The sequence below is a fragment of the Hoplias malabaricus genome, chromosome 4 (genome assembly GCF_029633855.1).
Source record: "Hoplias malabaricus isolate fHopMal1 chromosome 4, fHopMal1.hap1, whole genome shotgun sequence".
Lineage (NCBI taxonomy): Eukaryota > Metazoa > Chordata > Actinopteri > Characiformes > Erythrinidae > Hoplias > Hoplias malabaricus.
The window spans coordinates 932,820-951,186 of NC_089803.1; the positions used below are offsets into that span (position 1 = coordinate 932,820).

At 37.0% G+C, this 18,367-nt stretch overlaps 1 protein-coding gene across 1 annotated transcript in view; it reads left to right on the plus strand.

The window, feature by feature from the left end:
* LOC136694204 (zinc finger protein 850-like) overlaps positions 1 to 18,367 on the plus strand; it is a 142,589-nt gene that overhangs the window by 23,071 nt on the left and 101,151 nt on the right. The window contains exon 2 of the mRNA XM_066667584.1: positions 14,323 to 15,740. Within this exon, the coding sequence (XP_066523681.1) occupies positions 14,323 to 15,740 (1,418 nt within the window). The remainder of the gene's footprint in view (positions 1 to 14,322; positions 15,741 to 18,367) is intronic.

Genomic DNA, 18,367 nt, shown 5'->3' on the forward strand with positions numbered 1-18,367 from the left:
TTATGAAGTGAAAGTAGTGTTTACAAACTGGAGGATTCCTTTTATTAACAATCTCAACATCTACAGTGAATATAATTTAAATCTGATTGATTACAGTGGTCCTAATCTGAAATGGCACACAAGAATGACTTAATATTAAGTGAGAGACATATATTTAGGGGGTGTACTTTCATTATAAAGTGAAAGTGGTGTGTGCAAACTGGAGGATTCCTTTTAATAACAATTCCAACATCCGGAGTGAATATAGCTGAAATGTGATCATTTACAATAGTTCTTTTTTAAAATGGCACACCAGAATGACTTCATATTCAGTGAGTGACATAATTAGGTGTGGTACTATGATTATGAAGTGAAATTGTTCTGTGCAAACTAATGGTTCACATTTAATAATGATATAAATTTGGAATTAAATTTACAGAAATGGGACAATTGAAAGAGCTTTTATTTTAAAATGACACATCAGAATGACTTGATATTTAATGAGTGACATAATCAGGTGTGGTACTATGATTATGAAGTGAAATTGTTCTGTGCAAACTAAATGTTTCCTTTTAATAATTATTTAAATTTGAAATTAATTTACAGAAATGCGACAATTCAAAGGGCCTTTATTTTGAAATGACACATCAGAATGACTTCATATTACATGAGTGACATAATCAGATGTGGTACTATGATTATGAAGTGAAATTCATAATCAAAATTAAATTTACAGAAATGGGACAATTCAAAGGGCCTTTATTTTGAAATGACACATCAGAATGACTTCATATTACATGAGTGACATAATCAGGTGTGGTACTATGATTATGAAGTGAAATTGTTCTGTGCAAACTAAAGGTTTCTTTTTAATAATTATTTACATTTGAAATTAAATGTACAGAAATGGGACAATTCAAAGGGCCTTTATTTTGAAATGACACATCAGAATGACTTTATATTAATTGAGTGACATAATCGGGTGTTGTACTATGATTATGAAGTGAAATTGTTCTGTGCAAACTAAAAGTTTCCTTTTAATAATTATTTAAATTTGAAATTAATTTTACAGACATGGGACAATTCAAAGGGCCTTTATTTTGGAATGATACATCAGAATGACTTCATATTAAGTGAGTGACATAATCAGGTGTGGTACTATGATTATGAAGTGAAATTGTTCTGTGCAAACTAAAGGTTTCTTTTTAATAATTATTTACATTTGAAATTAAATGTACAGAAATGGGACAATTCAAAGGGCCTTTATTTTGAAATGACACATCAGAATGACTTTATATTAATTGAGTGACATAATCAGGTGTTGTACTATGATTATGAAGTGACATTGTTCTGTGCAAACTAAAGGTTTCTTTTTAATAATTATTTAAATTTGGAAATAAATTTACAGACATAGGACTACACAAAGGGCCTTTTTTTTAAATGGCACATCAGAGTGACTTGAGAGTCATGTCCTAAAATCTTCATCATTTCCACAAAATAGCAAATATTTGTTGTTTATCCATTTATTATTTGTTTAGAAAATTATTTATTATTACATACATTTCCTGTCATTGACTTTTGGCTTTTATTTAGAAATTTGTTCCTCTGCACGCTATTACCGTAATGTTCAGAATACGACGTTCCACCAAATCTAAGTGGGGGCTGGCTTGACCAAACTTTTCCAAGTGGAGGCTGGCTTGACTTCAGTGTTTAAACCGTGTTTTACTGAAGATAAACGTGTTTAAGATATTTACACCCCATTTATACAGTGTTTTACTCAAGATAAACGCGTTTAAGATATTTACACCCCGTTTATACCGTGTTTTACAGAAGTTAAACCCCAGATAGCAAAAGTATGTTGAATCAACGTTTATTTTTTCATCGTCTTAATAGTTGAATCAGCGTTGATCTCCGAGGTCTGAATTAATTTAGTTGTGCACATTGATTTTATGTTGATTTCATATTGGTTCCACGTTATGATGAATTTACAACATAAAATCAACCATTCCTTATGATTGATTTATGGTTGCTTTTGGTTTAATGAACATTGAATCAGTGCCAAGTGGCTTACATTAATTCAACCATAGGCTGTGGTTATCATCAAGAGCTGTGAATTGAATAAGATGCAGTTTTAATGTAATAACATACTTAAACATCAGAAACTTATTGCACTCCCCATAAAAGAGAATGCTACAGACTGTCAGTTTTATGTGTGATAATGTGCATATATAAGACAAATAAGAACCTCAAAGTGTTAAAAAAATTTAAAAAAGTTAAATTCAGGTAGTGTAAAAAACCTGGACATTTCATTTTTCAACACACTTAGGCATAAAAAAATACTTCAAAGTAACAAAAAAGTCCCATATTTACAAATTCATTGTCTGAATTATTGGTGCAAGGAGGAAACCGGAGCACCCGGAGGAAAAACGTCTCATATGTAAATGTAAAATATTTAAGAAATCTTTTCTGACTCTCCCAAGAAATGTGATGGATTTTCCTTCTCAAATGTGTGTTATGCAAATATACACAAACATTTTAAAACAAATATTTCAATAAAATGTCATTAAATATTATTTTGTATTGAACTAAACATGTGAATGAAATACATATATTACACTGTTAATGTACAATAAACTATAGTATACTTTTAATATAAGTCTACTTTTCAGTCCAAGTCCTTTTGTGTACTGTTAGGTGGCTGGATGATGAAAATTAATGTAAATTTACTGCAATTATTTACAGTGCACTCACTGTTACTCCTCACACAGCTCTGAAATGCCAGTCTTTTTTTATACTCTGATAGCAGGCTCCAAAAATCCCTTTCCAAAGCTGACATTCTCTGTAGAAGTCTGTAACAATTCTGACAGCACATGTGTTGAACAAAATGATGAGGCATTTCACAAGTTTCTTGTACTGTAGCCTGTTGAAACTGTCCTGGTTATCGGAACAGTATTTGGAGTAAAAGTGTCAGGATTGCGGGGCGGACTGACGGAGGCGGACACACTCGCTAAAACACAGCAAATTTTATCTTAACCAAAAGATAAATAACAAAACATATACAGACAGAGACTTTAACAGAGAAATACAGGGAGCTGACAGAGACTTAGACGAAGTTATAACAAACCAAACTAGAACACGGAGAGCTAGAGCAAACGGGACAGACAGACTAACACCGGACAGAGCTAACAGAGTCTTAAACAGAGAGAGCTAAACAGAGAACAAACCTGAACAAGGATCAGAAGAGACAGACAGACTTGGGAGAAACACAACAACGGTAAAACAGCGGAGACAGACAGACAGACTTGGAAACAACATGACAATGGAAATGAGAAATGATGAAAAAAGAAACGAACGATAGCAAAGACAGACAGACTATATCAAGCAACTCAACAATGGAAATGATTAACAGCAGAGACAGACAGACGAATCCTAAACACAGAGAGGTAAAGCAAACAGGACAGACAGACAGACAAATCCTAAACACAGAGAGCCAAATCAGACAGGACAGACAGACTAGAGAGCTAAACCACATGACATGGGAAATGAAACGAATGATCAACATTACATGTGACAGATAACAAGGGGGACGGATTACAAATGACACTGACGAGGAGGAGGAACAAAGGTGGGACATGGGCGGAGACATGGACAATTAACAAAAAGAGACGTGCTAAGAGAGCACATGGCGTGGAAAACACATAACAGGACAAGGGCGTGACTAAAAAGTAATCAGTTATAAAATTTAAATATTTTACTACTCTTTGTTCAACAAATGATTTGCACTGCTGCAAACTGTGTAATTTAGTCTCCAAGTTCAAAGCATACAACACTTTTTAAAAAACATCATGAAGCCAAAGACTGTTACCACTGTTCACTTGATGACAGTGGCTATGTTCACGTCTGTGGTGTTGCCTAAGAAAAGTCATCCTCCATCACTTCAACGATGATCATATTTTCTCTTGTGTAGGACTCCTTGATTGTTATTCTAAGTAAAGAAATATATATATATATATGCTCACTTAAAATTAATGACACTCTTTCTAAAACCTGTTAGAGTAAACATGTAAAAATATTTCACTGCTGCCGTACTTTCTGGATAATTTTACATTAGTCACTAACTATGCACATCTGATAACAAAACCACTGAGGGGGATGCTTAGACCACAATCCTAAGATAATCACTCCAAACACACACACACTTATGCTTAAAGAACATTCAGGTATTTTAAAATGTTTTCATTATTCAAACCGGATTCCAAAAAAGTTGGGACACTAAACAAATTGTGAATAAAAACTGAAGGCAATGATGTGGAGATTTCAAATGTCAATATTTTATTTGTAATAGAACACAGATGACAGATCAAAAGTTTAATCTGAGTAAATGTAATGTTTTAAAGGAAAAATATGTTGATTCAAAATTTCACAGTGTCAACAAATCCCAAAAAAGTTGGGACAAGTAGCAATAAGTGGCTGGAAAAAGGAAATGAGCATATAACGAACAGCTGGTAGACCAATTAACACTAATTAGGTCAATTGACAACATGACTGGGATAAAAAGAGCTTCTCAGAATGTCAGTGTCTCTCTGAAGCCAAGATGGTAAGAGGATCACCAATTCCACCATTGTTGCGCAGAAAGATAGTGCAGCAATACCAGAATGGTGTTACCCAGCGTAAAATAGCAAAGACTTTTAAGTTATCATCATCAACCGTGCATAACATCATCAAAAGATTAAGAGAATCTGGAACAATTGCTGTGCGTAAGGGTCAAGGCCGTAAAACTCTACTGGATGCTCGTGATCTCCGGGCCCTTAAACGTCACTGCACCTTAAACAGGAATGCCACTGTCAACGAAATAACAGAAAGGGCTCAGGAATACTTCCAGAAAGCATTGTCAGTGAAGACAATCCACTGTGCCATCCGCCGTCTTCAGATGAAACTCTACAGTGCAAAGAGGAAGCCATTTCTAAGCAAGCTCCACAAGCTCATACGTTTGCACTGGGCCATGGGGTCTTTTAAAATGGAGTGTGGCAAAATGGAAGACTGTTCTGTGGTCAGATGAGTCACAATTTGAAGTTCTTTATGGAACACTGGGACGTCATGTCGTCCGGATCAGAGAGGACAAGGATAACCCAAGTTGTTATCAACACTCCGTTCAGAAGCCTGCACCACTGATCGTATGGGGTTGCATGAGTGCTTGTGGCATGGGCAGCTCGCATGTCTGGAAAGGCACCATTAATGCAGAGAACTATGTTCAGGTTCTAGAACAACATATGCTCCCATCTAGACGTCATCTCTTTCAGGGAAGACCCTGCATTTTTCAACAAGATAATGCCAGACCACATTCTGCAGCAATCACTTTTGATCTGTGATTTGTGTTCTGTTCTGAATAAAGTATTAGATGTTGGTGCCTCCACATCATTGCATTCAGTTTTTATTCTTAATTTGTTTAGTGTTCCAACTTTTTTTAGAATCCGGTTTGTAATAATAATAATAATAATGAAAGTGTGGTCTGTGATTGTTGCGTGCACAGTAAATTCACCAGTGTTAGATCACCACTATTAGTTTTAAATTAACACTGTTAGTGTAATAATTTAACACTCTCCATGTTAACACTAAGTGTTGATCTAACCCTGGTGAATTTACTGTGCACGCAACAATCAGAGACCACACTTTCATTATTATTATATAGTATTATTGTTATTGTATACACACACAACGCAAGGCAAGTTTATTTATAGAGCACCTTTCATACAGAAGCAATTCAAAGTGCTTTACAGAGGAAAAAAAGTTACATTAAAAGCCAGAGTAAAATCATTAAAGTCCAATAAAAGTGTAAAATGATTAAAACAATTTAAAATGATGAAATAAAAGAAAAGATATAAAATGCAGTTAGAGATAAAAGTGCAGAATATTTTCAACTGAGCTGTAAGCCTGCTAATACAGGAATGTTTTAAGCCTTGATTTAAGTGTCTAAAGTCGGGGCTCTTCTAATATTCCCAGTCAGCTGGTTCCATTTAAGAGCGGCGCCGGAGCTAAACGCTGCCTCTCCATGTTTAGATTTGACCTGAGGCAGGACTAACTGACTAGTTCCTAAAGATCTGAGAGCTCGGCTCATATCTCTGTAGCAGATCTGATTAATACACTGGTCCTACCCCATTAAGACATTTATAGACCAGTAATAACACCTTAAAGTCTATTCTGTAACAGACTGGTATCCAGTGTAAGGATTTGAGGATGGGGGTGATGTGATCTCTTCTTTTGCTCCTAGTGAGACCTTTGGCAGCTGTGTTTTGAATCAGCTGAAGCTGTTTAATGGTCTTTTTTGGAAGTCCAGCTAAGAGACCATTACAGTAATCAATCCTGCTAGAAATAAAGGCATGGATAAGTTTCTCCAGCTCTGGTTTACTCAGAAATACTCTAATCTTACTGATGTTCTTAAGATGGAAAAATGCTGATCTAGTAACCACTTTAATATGAGACTAAAACTGAGATCTGAGTCCATTAATACACCAAGGTTGTGAGACTGTTCTTTAGATTTGAGGGCTCTCGAGTCCAGATATGCAGCCAATCTTTGTCTCTCATTGCTGTTCCCAAATTGTATAATCTAAGTATCTTTATTCAGCTGCAGAAAATTGTGTCCAGTTTATGATGTGTTCAAGGCACTTGCTTAATGTGTCAACTAGACCAGAGTCATTTGGGGACAGGGCCATGTAAATCTGAGTATCATCTGCATAGTTGTGATAGGACAGGCCATAGCCCTGAAGAATCTTGCCAAGAGGAAGCATGTATAAATTAAATAGAAATTGAGAATAGAATACCGAGAATATAGCCCTGGGGGACACCACAGATCACTGGCATGTTCTCTGAAATATTATTTTCAATTTCTACAAAGTAGTTCCTGCCTTAGAGACTAGTGATTTGCCTGAAAACTATTTTCTCAACGTTTAATTAGAAATTGGCCTGTAGTTACTTATCTGAGATGATTCTTAATTTTTTTTCATTTTTAGAAGAGGCTTTAGAACTGCAGTTTTTAGTGAGGAGCTCAGAAAGACCCCCGACATGAGTGAGGTGTTTACAATGTGGAGTATGTCTGGTGCTATAGTTTGAAACACTCTTTAAAAATTTGATTGGTAGGGTAGTGTGTCAAGACTGCAAGTGGATGGTTTGGAATGATTAACTGTGTCAATTAAAATTTCACTGCTTACAGTACTGAACTCTGACATTTTAACTATGGAGTCTTGATGAGGTAATGGAGAGGGTACAGACTCATTGTTGGATATAGATGTACTAATCGCTCATTTGATATTCTGGATTTTACTGTTAAATAATAATGCAAACTCATTACATCTCTCAGTTGTTAGTAATTCAGGTGCCATTTGTGTGTTAGTAAGTCTGTCGACCACGGCGAAGAGGATTTTGCTGCTGTTAATGCTTCTGTTTGCAAGACAAAGTCTTCACTTTAATTGACACCATCTCATCCATAACACTGAAAACTTTTGGATTAAACCTATTCAGCAGATCATCAACAGAGTTAGATCGTTCACATGGTGGTGTGCAAATTTTACTCATGAAAAGTGTAGCTGTACAGTCCTTTATAATCTTTTTCTTGACACAAACTCTTCTATCTCTGATGACTGAGGCCCACATATCAAAGAACACACAGTAGTGATCTGACAATGCAAAATCCTTCACAGTCACTGATATGTTGAGACTCTTTGAGATAACTCTGTTATGTCTTCAGCCCACTGTCTGCTGCCCGTACCCCCACTCACTGTTACTCCTCGCACAGCTCTGAAATGCCAGTCCTTAAACTCTGACAGCAGGCTCCGAAAATCCCTTTCCAAAGCTGACATTCTCTGTTGATGTCTAACAAAATAAAAGATAGCAGAGCTAAGCATCGACGCGTCTGAACGGCAAGGAAGCAGGAAGCAGAGGAAGCACACACACACACAAGGAAAATTGGGGACTGTGGGAAAGACGTAACAGCACTATCCTCCTCCCTCAATCCATGGCTGAGGGGCCTTTGACCAAGGCACTGAACCCACAACTGCTCCCCTGGGTGCCGAGGATGGCTGATATGTTCACAGCTCCTACTACACTAGTAAGACACATTACATTGTACAATGACAAATAATTGCACATTTGTTATTATTACACATTATATGTCAAAACCCGAAGGGTGTGAGTGGCTCATTCTGTTCTTTACACTCCAACCCCTTGAACACTTGAATCCTTGCGCCTCTTCCACTTGCCCTTCAACAACCTCATCAAACGTCATCAAACTGCACACTTCCAGGAAGGCCTAAAGGCTTAGGGCAAGAATTGGGACAGGGGGTAAATGTGATTTTACAGAAGAAATTTAACCATCTGAAATCCTGGAAATGAAATCCTAAAGTGAAATTAAGAGACTAAAATAATATCCACTGAATAATAATATGTAAATTTTTTAAACTGAATATAGGTATTACAATGGTGGGCCAGAGCATGAGCAGTTGCAGCTAAATTGTCATACTAGCCAGCCATTTTAAAATCCCGATCTGGGACTAGAATCAAAGGTTTAGATTTGATACTACATATAGATTTGATATCAATTAATTTTATATTTAAAAAAGTACACAACAGTATAAAAAAGTCAGATACCACCATTTTGTTCATTTTCATGTTTACAAGTCAAGAAGATAATTTAAATACAAGTTTGTTAGTTTTTTTCTGGATGTGAAGAGCTCTGATTTGTATCCAATATTCATACCAGTGGGGCTTTAATATCATACAAGCTCTATCAAATGATACTGCTGAAAACTTGCCAGGCAGATGTTTAATAGTTCCCTTGGTTTCAGTGTGTGTGCCTCTTAACGTCTGTTGCCTACAAGGTGGAAAGAGATTATTTTTTTGTAATTTTTTTTTTAAGTGCACCAAATACAAAATAACACTAGCTCTCTGTTTACTATAGATCAGGGATGTACACCTCAGATCTCTCAAAGACTGAAGCGGACATGTAAATGCACATTTAAAACTTTAGTACGCCGTTTTTATAACAAAACATTTGTTTTCCGTATATTTTTAAGAAAATCACACAATCAACAACAAATTAGTTAAAAATATTGTAGGTATATATATATTGATCTATATCTACCCATAATCACCTGGTCATCAGGCTTGTCTCAGAAAATTCTCATCTTGTCTCCAAAGTCTCTCGTGGTCTTTTATTAGTGTGTTGGTATGCTAATCAAGGGATGTCAGAAATGTGGTTCTGAAATTCCATACAGGTGATCCTTCTGAACTCTGGTAAAACCTGAAAGGGGGGCAGAGACAGAGAGAGAAAAGCACATTTACAAAATCAGTACAACATTACTAGTCACAATACATTATGAACATTGCACTTATTATCAGACATGTACATCTAAATGAACACTTACTTATTCTTCAAACAATAAGCAGAACCACCTTTTGTATACAACAGAGACAAGTGCTTGCTTGTTAACTACTACTTTTCCCCGGAGTGAGAATGAAAATGTGTGTGTGCTCATGTAAATGTATTAACAAAAGACTTATTTACCATGTCAAGAGCAAGCAAATGAAAGCAACATTGGTGTGATTTTTCAATCTGAAATAAATAACACACACCATGAGTTAATCTTGTGGTGAACCACCACAATTATGCCACATGTAGTTGGCTCTTGGAAAAATAAATTTAAACTTAATATGGGAAACCAGGGTCAATATATGACTTTTTATGAAATATTGTAGCCACCTAAATATAACAATAAGTAGGGTATTTTGACTGACTAACCATACTATACCAGAAAATGTTCCCAACAAAAATATAAGCAGAATAGATGTATAGCTTAAATCCTTGAGAGGGGAAAAATAATGTATGTTGGGTTAATTAAAAAAAAAGTTAAGCAAATAATAACAGTAATCTAAGATTACATAATGCACCTGGAATTATCATGAAACACATGAAAACCTGCCTGTGGGCTCCTTTTGTATCAATAAGTCAAAGGTGCCTGTAGCTTCTAGTGTCAAATGGTAAAATGTTTGCTGCTATTTTTTGTTGGTGTTTCAACAGAAAATAACTGTTGCAACATTTAAGGTGGAACAGAAAATGTTTTACTGGTGCTAGCAGTAGCTAACGTAGTGTAGTGTGATATGATGCATGTGTATTAATTTGTAATAAGAAATAGTGACTTTCTGAGAGTTTATTTTACATACCCAAGCTTTCGCTAGTTTTCAGAGACATCTCCAAGCCACACAAGCCCAGACGGAAATTTCAGACAACACAAAGCAGGCTTGTAAACCACTCTCCAGGGACCTCTTTTGTGACCCAAAGCCATGCAGTGTCAAGAGCAGAATCTTTGCAGAATGCAAAGAAACACCCAGACCCACCTTTATTCCATGTCATCTCACACATTTTAAAGACTGTTAACTCTAAAAGACTCAAACATCCCAAAGTTCATACATGGAAAACAAGTTGTATATGTGCACAACAATTTGAAATTAGTTCCATTTTGACAATCAAAATGGGTGGGATTAATTTACATGTGCTTAAAGTCATTTTGTTTTATATGAATTTATGTAGAACCAAGGTAGCCACATACTATGTGTGTATTTGCTTAATAATTATGTAATACATGGTTGTATATCTTAATGATATTACTTTGTGTTAACATATAATCTTTTATATTGCAAAAGTATGATTCATAATCTTGGAGATTCATTCAAAGGAGATGGTCTTCAAGCCTTTGTCTCATCATGGGTCATAAGTTATATGTGATGTCACTACCAAGGTACAGGAAACAGCCAATCAGGAGCAAAAGAGATTCCAATATTATCCAATTGGTATTAAAGGCGGGTCTTCTAAACTCTGGTCAAAACCCAGTGGCACCAAATGACACACCCTGCTTTCTCTTCTCTACTCTTCAACTTCAAGGCTCCAGACACTTGGGGCTCCTTCACTCCACTTTACACTTTTTCTCTTTTAACCCTTTTCAAGGTTAAAGAGGAACGTGACTTGGGTTTTGAAATGACTCTGCTGGCGTCGGACTCCCATGGCTTCCTTAAACAGTCTTGGGCCCAGAACAGAAGTTCTATTTTAATTTTATCTCTTGTAGAAAACTATAGATTAAGAAAAGCTATAGTTTAACTCTAGCAAAAATTCAACGCCATACCCAGAGCATGAAGGATACCTTAGACATCCGACCCTCAAAAGGACGACAAAGCTTCCGGACCGGGAACGAAGAAGACGGCCACATGCACCCTCAGAATGACCTTCTGAGCATTTAGTTCCCTCATATATTAATCTCCCTGTTCCCTCATGTATCCATTTCTGTAATCCATTTCATTATATGAATGGATAATCAATATTCATTATTTGATGATATTATTAATAAACCATTTGTGTGATAAAACCAATCCTTTGGTATTTGTTTGTGTGTGCACCTTCCTTGTATAGAATTATTATTTCTAGTTCAGATTCAAGAACCTACGGCGGGTCAATGAGCATAATTCATTATTCATTCATTCATTGTCTGTAACCGCTTATCCAGTTCAGGGTTGTGGTGGTTCCAGAGCCTACCTGGAATCATTGGGCGCAAGGCGGGAATACACCCTGGAGGTAGCGCCAGTCCTTCACAGGGCAACTCGCACCTGTGTACGCTTTTGAGTCGCCAAATTCACTTACCAATGTGTGTTTTTGGACTGTGGGAGGAAACCGGAGCACCCGGAGGAAACCCACACGGACACAGGGAGAACACACCAAACGCCTAAAAGACACCCGGGAATCAAACCCACAACCTCCAATTCTAGTAAATTCTGCTATACAATATGTATAGTCATCTAACATTACGATCTACTTGTCTAAGCTAAAATTGGACAGGTAAAGACACTACATATTATTTAATGGCTCGCAAATATGGAACTTAGCAAAATGAATTAATTAATTATTAATAAAACAATAATTAATTATCATTGACTCCGCTATGTAGTACTTATGCCACTGCAACATGTGCATAACTATTTCCACTACAGTAGCTAGGGCAAGAACAAATGTATTGAAAAACTATTTAATAACATTTTCAATTTGAAACACTATGTAACTTTGTCAGTAACTGTTATAAAAGTTATTTTGTAATGTGTAATTATCCAATGGACATGGGTGATGTTTAAAATGTTACTGTTTAACCCTACCTTGACATACCAGAGCTAACTGACAAGAGACAAAAATCAAAACATAATCAAACACACATGTAACAGCCAAAATATTAATTAAGTTGATTTGGTCCATGATTAAATAATATTCAGAGAAGTGTTTCGTGTACTTGGGGTTTGTGAGGAGTTTACCGATGGCTTGGCTGAAGAGTCCATTAAAAAAAAAATCTGATGAGTAACGGCACAGGTGGCGACCTATTGGCTGTAATTTAATTGAGATACACACAGACACCTGTCCAAGAGCTAAAGTAAATTTTTATTAATTTTAGAAAAGCTTAAAATTTTAGCATATACTATCAATATTGATCCAGGAACTATATATTAATGAGTACATTATGATAATGTTATGCTTTTTGGTGGATAAATAGGATGACAGACTGAGACGTGACATTTTGCTCAATATGTACAAGCAGGAAGCAGGGCCTGAGGATATTTGTAAAACATTTGCAGAGAAGACGTTTAGATGGACAACATCTGTACTATATATATATATATATATATATATATATATATATATATATATATATACTAATATACATATACTATAATAGTACTATACATGTTCTATGTCCTTGCAGTGTAGGTGACATTAAAATCATATTAAATAATTAATAAATAAATAATAATACATTTTATTTTATTGTTTTTATAATTTAATTACTATGTGTGTGTAGAACATTTTGCCTGAGAGTACTGTGAATGTACCGATGCCCCAACCATTCACAACCTTTAAATGAACGTTGATTCAATGTTATAATTTCAACACTAACCGTTGCTTATGAGACAGTGTTAAATAAAAGTTGTTTATAGGTTGTTTTTCCATCATCAACGTAAAAAGATGTAATGGAACCATATTTCAACGCTCATTCAATGTTCTTTGCTATCTGGGACGTTTTTAAGATATTTACACCCCGTTTGTATTGTTTTACTGAAGATAAACCCCAGATAGCAAAAGTATGTTGAATCAATGTTTATTTTTTCATCATCTTAATAAGACGAATGTGTTTAAAATATACTCTGTTTATACCTTGTTTTAATGAAGACAATATACCTGGGCAATGAATCGAAATTCACATTTAGAATTTCTAACCGACATAATATTGTCTATATCAGTTATATTGAGTATTTTTTTATTTTGTTATGTCCCAACTGTGTGTTCATGTACTATCCCTTTAAAACCACACCACCAAGCTGTAGTCACGTGGTTTTATATATTAACTGCCGCGTGAGAGAGAATGCTAAAACTGTATTTCACTGTTTTAACACTGTTCTGAACATTGTTTTCTCAGGGAAAATAAAAGCTATTCTATTCTAAAACCACACTACCAAGCTGTAGTCTTGTGATTCTGCTCCTATCTGCCACAAGGACGCAACCTAAATGCCAAATCAGACCAAGCGACTTGACCAGCTAGTGTGTGGTTTTGGACGTGCTGTGTTTTGAGTATAATTAAGACGACACTGAAAAAAATAACTTAAATGTAAACAAGCTCCCAGCGACATTACAAAAAGAAATCCCATATTTAATACTGGAGCATATTTACATCACAAGCCTCATCACTGAACTATGAGAGTCAAAAATACAAAAACAAAATAATCATTCATTAATAGCAATCGTGGTAAAATGTACAATTAATCGTGATATTGATTTGCACTTATATTGCCCAGCCCTAGATATTGCTCTATTCATGCACCATGAGTTGTCAACACTGACAATTTTTTGCTGTTTCAGTAGCAGTACTGAACTACTATAGTACAAGGTGGAACTGACCATAAATTCAGGAGAATATTGGTCACCAACAGAGGGCCAGGGGAGAGAGAATTTAACTAATTTATCTTTGTTTCTTTATTGTCTTCCAGGACAGAAGACCATCTCTTTGGATACATTCTCTGGCTCCTGTTATTCACGACAGTTCCAGAGTTTTTCCACTGGTGCGTCAAGAAACATTTCCTAGTGGAATATAACACAATGTTGAGATCAGGAGGGATTAAATGTGAGGATATGGAGGACAGAAGCTCCAGTTCTCAGGAAGCATCCTTGGATACTCCCCACACTCACACATCCAACAGGAAATCTCTTGAAAATAAACAGAAAACTTATGACTGTGGAGAGTGTGGGAGGAGTTTTACTGTACACAGTAATCTCAAAAAACACCAGCGCATTCACACAGGAGAGAAACCGTATCACTGTTCAGAGTGTGGGATGAGTTTTACTGAACAGGGTAGTCTCCAAAAACACCAGCGAATTCACACAGGAGAGAAACCGTATCACTGTTCAGAGTGTGGAAGGAGTTTTACTCAACGGGGTCATCTCCAAAGACACCAGCGCATTCACACAGGAGAGAAACCGTATCACTGTTCAGAGTGTGGGAGGAGCTTTACTCAACAGGGTAGTCTCCAAAAACACCAGCGAATTCACACAGGAGAGAAACCGTATCACTGTTCAGAGTGTGGGAAGAGTTTTACTGAACAGGGTCATCTCCAAAAACACCAGCGCATTCACACAGGAGAGAAACCGTATCACTGTTCAGAGTGTGGCATGAGTTTTACTGTGCAGAGTAGTCTCAAAAAACACCAGCGCATTCACACAGGAGAGAAACCATATCACTGTTCAGAGTGTGGGAAGAGTTTTACTGAACAGGGTCATCTCCAAAAACACCAGCGCATTCACACAGGAGAGAAACCGTATCACTGTTCAGAGTGTGGGAAGAGTTTTACTGAACAGGGTCATCTCCAAAAACACCAGCGCATTCACACAGGAGAGAAACCGTATCACTGTTCAGAGTGTGGGAAGAGTTTTACTGAACAGGGTCATCTCCAAAAACACCAGCGCATTCACACAGGAGAGAAACCGTATCACTGTTCAGAGTGTGGCATGAGTTTTACTGTGCAGAGTAGTCTCAAAAAACACCAGCGCATTCACACAGGAGAGAAACCATATCACTGTTCAGAGTGTGGGAAGAGTTTTACTGAACAGGGTAGTCTCCAAAAACACCAGCGCATTCACACAGGAGAGAAACCGTATCACTGTTCAGATTGTGGGATGAGTTTTACTCAACAGGGTCATCTCCAAAAACACCAGCGCATTCACACAGGAGAGAAACCGTATCACTGTTCAGAGTGTGGGAGGAGTTTTACTGAACAGGGTAGTCTCCAAAAACACCAGCGCATTCACACAGGAGAGAAACCGTATCACTGTTCAGAGTGTGGCATGAGTTTTACTGTGCAGAGTAGTCTCAAAAAACACCAGCGCATTCACACAGGAGAGAAACCATATCACTGTTCAGAGTGTGGGAAGAGTTTTACTGTACAGGGTAATCTCCAAACACACCAGCGCATTCACACAGGAGAGAAACCGTATCACTGTTCAGAGTGTGGGAGGAGTTTTACTGAACAGGGTCATCTCCAAACACACCAGCGCATTCACACAGGAGAGAAACCATATCACTGTTCAGAGTGTGGGAAGAGTTTTACTCAACGGGGTCATCTCCAAACACACCAGCGCATTCACACAGGAGAGAAACCGTATCACTGTTCAGAGTGTGGGAGGAGTTTTAGTCGTCAGAGTTCAGTCCAGAAACATCACTGCGTTCACCCAGAACAGATTAGAACAGGTTAGCACTGAGTGAGGAACTACCTTCAGAGATTTGGATTTAATTATTGTATTGGGTCACATTTCATGTAAAAATATCCTTAAAGCTGTAATGTGTAGTGCCTGGGAATTTGGAGACATGTAATTGAACTGTGTGATACCAGATGCCATGGATTGTTTATGGAACTTTTATTTTTTTTTTCAAGATTTGACCCCAGAATTAATTATTACAGGTCCTATTTACCCTCTCACTCACACTGCCATTGTTGTGTTTCACTGTGCTCCAACACAACTGTACTCCCTTTTGAGCTTCTACTGCCCATCTGCGCCCCATCATCACCATTCCTCCATATTTCTGGACTGTATACCCTTGGAAGGGGAAAGATTATTGTTGATGGACCTATTAGTCTCACAGAGCACAGGAGTCACAGGGCTGTGCTACCAGGACCTCAGCACACATCCAGACAGACTGTTTTCCTCATTCTGATTGCCATGCAGGCCAAGCCTGCTTATCACTTATCAAGTTCAAAACCAGTTGAATTATAATGATTTGGTCTATTTCCATATTGTATCTATGTCTATAGTAGAGTCACTCAGGTGATATTACAGTGTCCTGTACAAACATTATAATAATGTGTATCTTGCTCTAAAGATTCCCATCCTATGATCATCTGATGACTCTCTGGACTCTCACTGAAAATGAAAATGAAGGATGGTATTCCCAGAATCCTCAGCAGTATCACATGACCACCTCCACTTATCTGAGATCTTTTCACTGTCCCAAATCTCTTGAATATCAATCAGCCCTGTTTCTCCTTCATGCTCATTAGACAGAGTATTTAAATACACCGTTGGTTAAGATTGTTTAAGAGTATTGCCTTATCTGTGCATTCAGAGCTTTTCTATTGTTTCTATTTTTCTTTTTGGATTTGCCCTTTGGATGTGTTTGATTGTTTGTTTGTATTTTTGGCTTGACTTCAGACTTTCATGTTTATGCTTTTGGTTTGCCCTCTGTAGGATATTAAACTGTTTTTTAATCCACAAGCGACACATCTTGCTTGTTTGTTACTTTATTTCTTTATTTATTGTGTGGATATTCACAAGCATCACCATTCTCACTTTTGTAAATGATAGAAGACATTTAAATGAAGAGTATAAAATCAATATTTTTTTTTCCAGAAGAGTATAGCTATATAATTTGTTAATATCAAATTGATTCAGACATCATCAAACAATTCACCGCCCTCCCGGATAACATTAAAGTAGGACAGAGCAGTTCTTCTACATTCAGCAGGTGCGATTATGGTGAATTGGCATGGTTAAACAATTGATGTGAGTCAAATAAAACAGATTAGTTAATGTCTTTTTATCAATTTTAATATAAAAATTAAAGTAACGTTTGTTTGTCTTCAGCATTGTAAAAACATGATAGCACACATCATTTAATGGTTCTTTGATTTATGTAACTCTTACTTTTAAAGGATGTTAGAATATTACAACTGAAAGGTCAACATCAGCCATAACACTGAAAATTGATGTATTGTTTTAAACTTCGAAAACTTAATATATCTCCTTGTACTCTTCTACATCCACTACATTATCTATGCTCTTACCAAAAGGAGAAGACAAAATACAGTGGGTAAGTACAGATTTTATTCAGTACCAATCAATCAATCAAATTTTATTTATATAGCGCTTTTCACAACAAAAAGTCGTCACAAAGCAGCTTTATAGAGATCCGGGTCCAAGCCTCCTATGAGCAAGCCAGGGGCAACAGTGGCAAGGAAAAACTCCCTCAGCACACGAGGAAGAAACCTTGGAAGGAACCAAGACTCATACAGGGAACCCATCCTCCTCGGGTCGACACCGGAGACACAACAGAGAACAGAAGTAAAAGTGAAATGATGACCGATGAAGGGGTTATAGTAATATAAATGTAGTATATTAGTGATGATGGAGAAGCAGAAATGAAAATGGTGAGGATGATATTAGTGATGGGTGCGTCTGATGAAGGAGGAGGTGATCAGGGATTCTGTGTGAGTTGAAATTAGGTGCAGTGTTAATCTGAGATAAAACAGCATGGCCAAGCATGATAGTGTAGATGAGACAAGGCCAGGATCTTGTACAGGACACGGGCTGAATCAGGGCAACACCTGGAGAGCAGCAGGACATCTCAAAGCATGAGAGAGAGACAGGAGAAAGAAAGCCAGACAAAGGGAACAAATAAAAATAGAGGTTAGTAGGGTCATGGTAAAGAACGGGCAAATTTGTCCTGCGAAAAAAGCTTCCACTGGTCAGGTAAGAGAACCCAGCGACAGACAGCTTGTTGGCGGTTACTACAAAGCTAACTAAGAATGCTGTAGCTATGGTGATATGACAGGTTTAATACAGAACAGTGATAATATGAAAACCAGCCCGAACACCAATAGAGAAGGAGTAACCTGAAAGTGAGTGATTAACCAAAAGCTTGTTTGAAAAGGTAGGTTTTAATCTACATTTAAAGATTGAGAGTGTGTCTGAGCCCCGAACAGTAACCGGAAGGCTATTCCAGAGTTGAGGAGCTTTGTGAGAAAAGGCTCTTCCTCCTGCTGT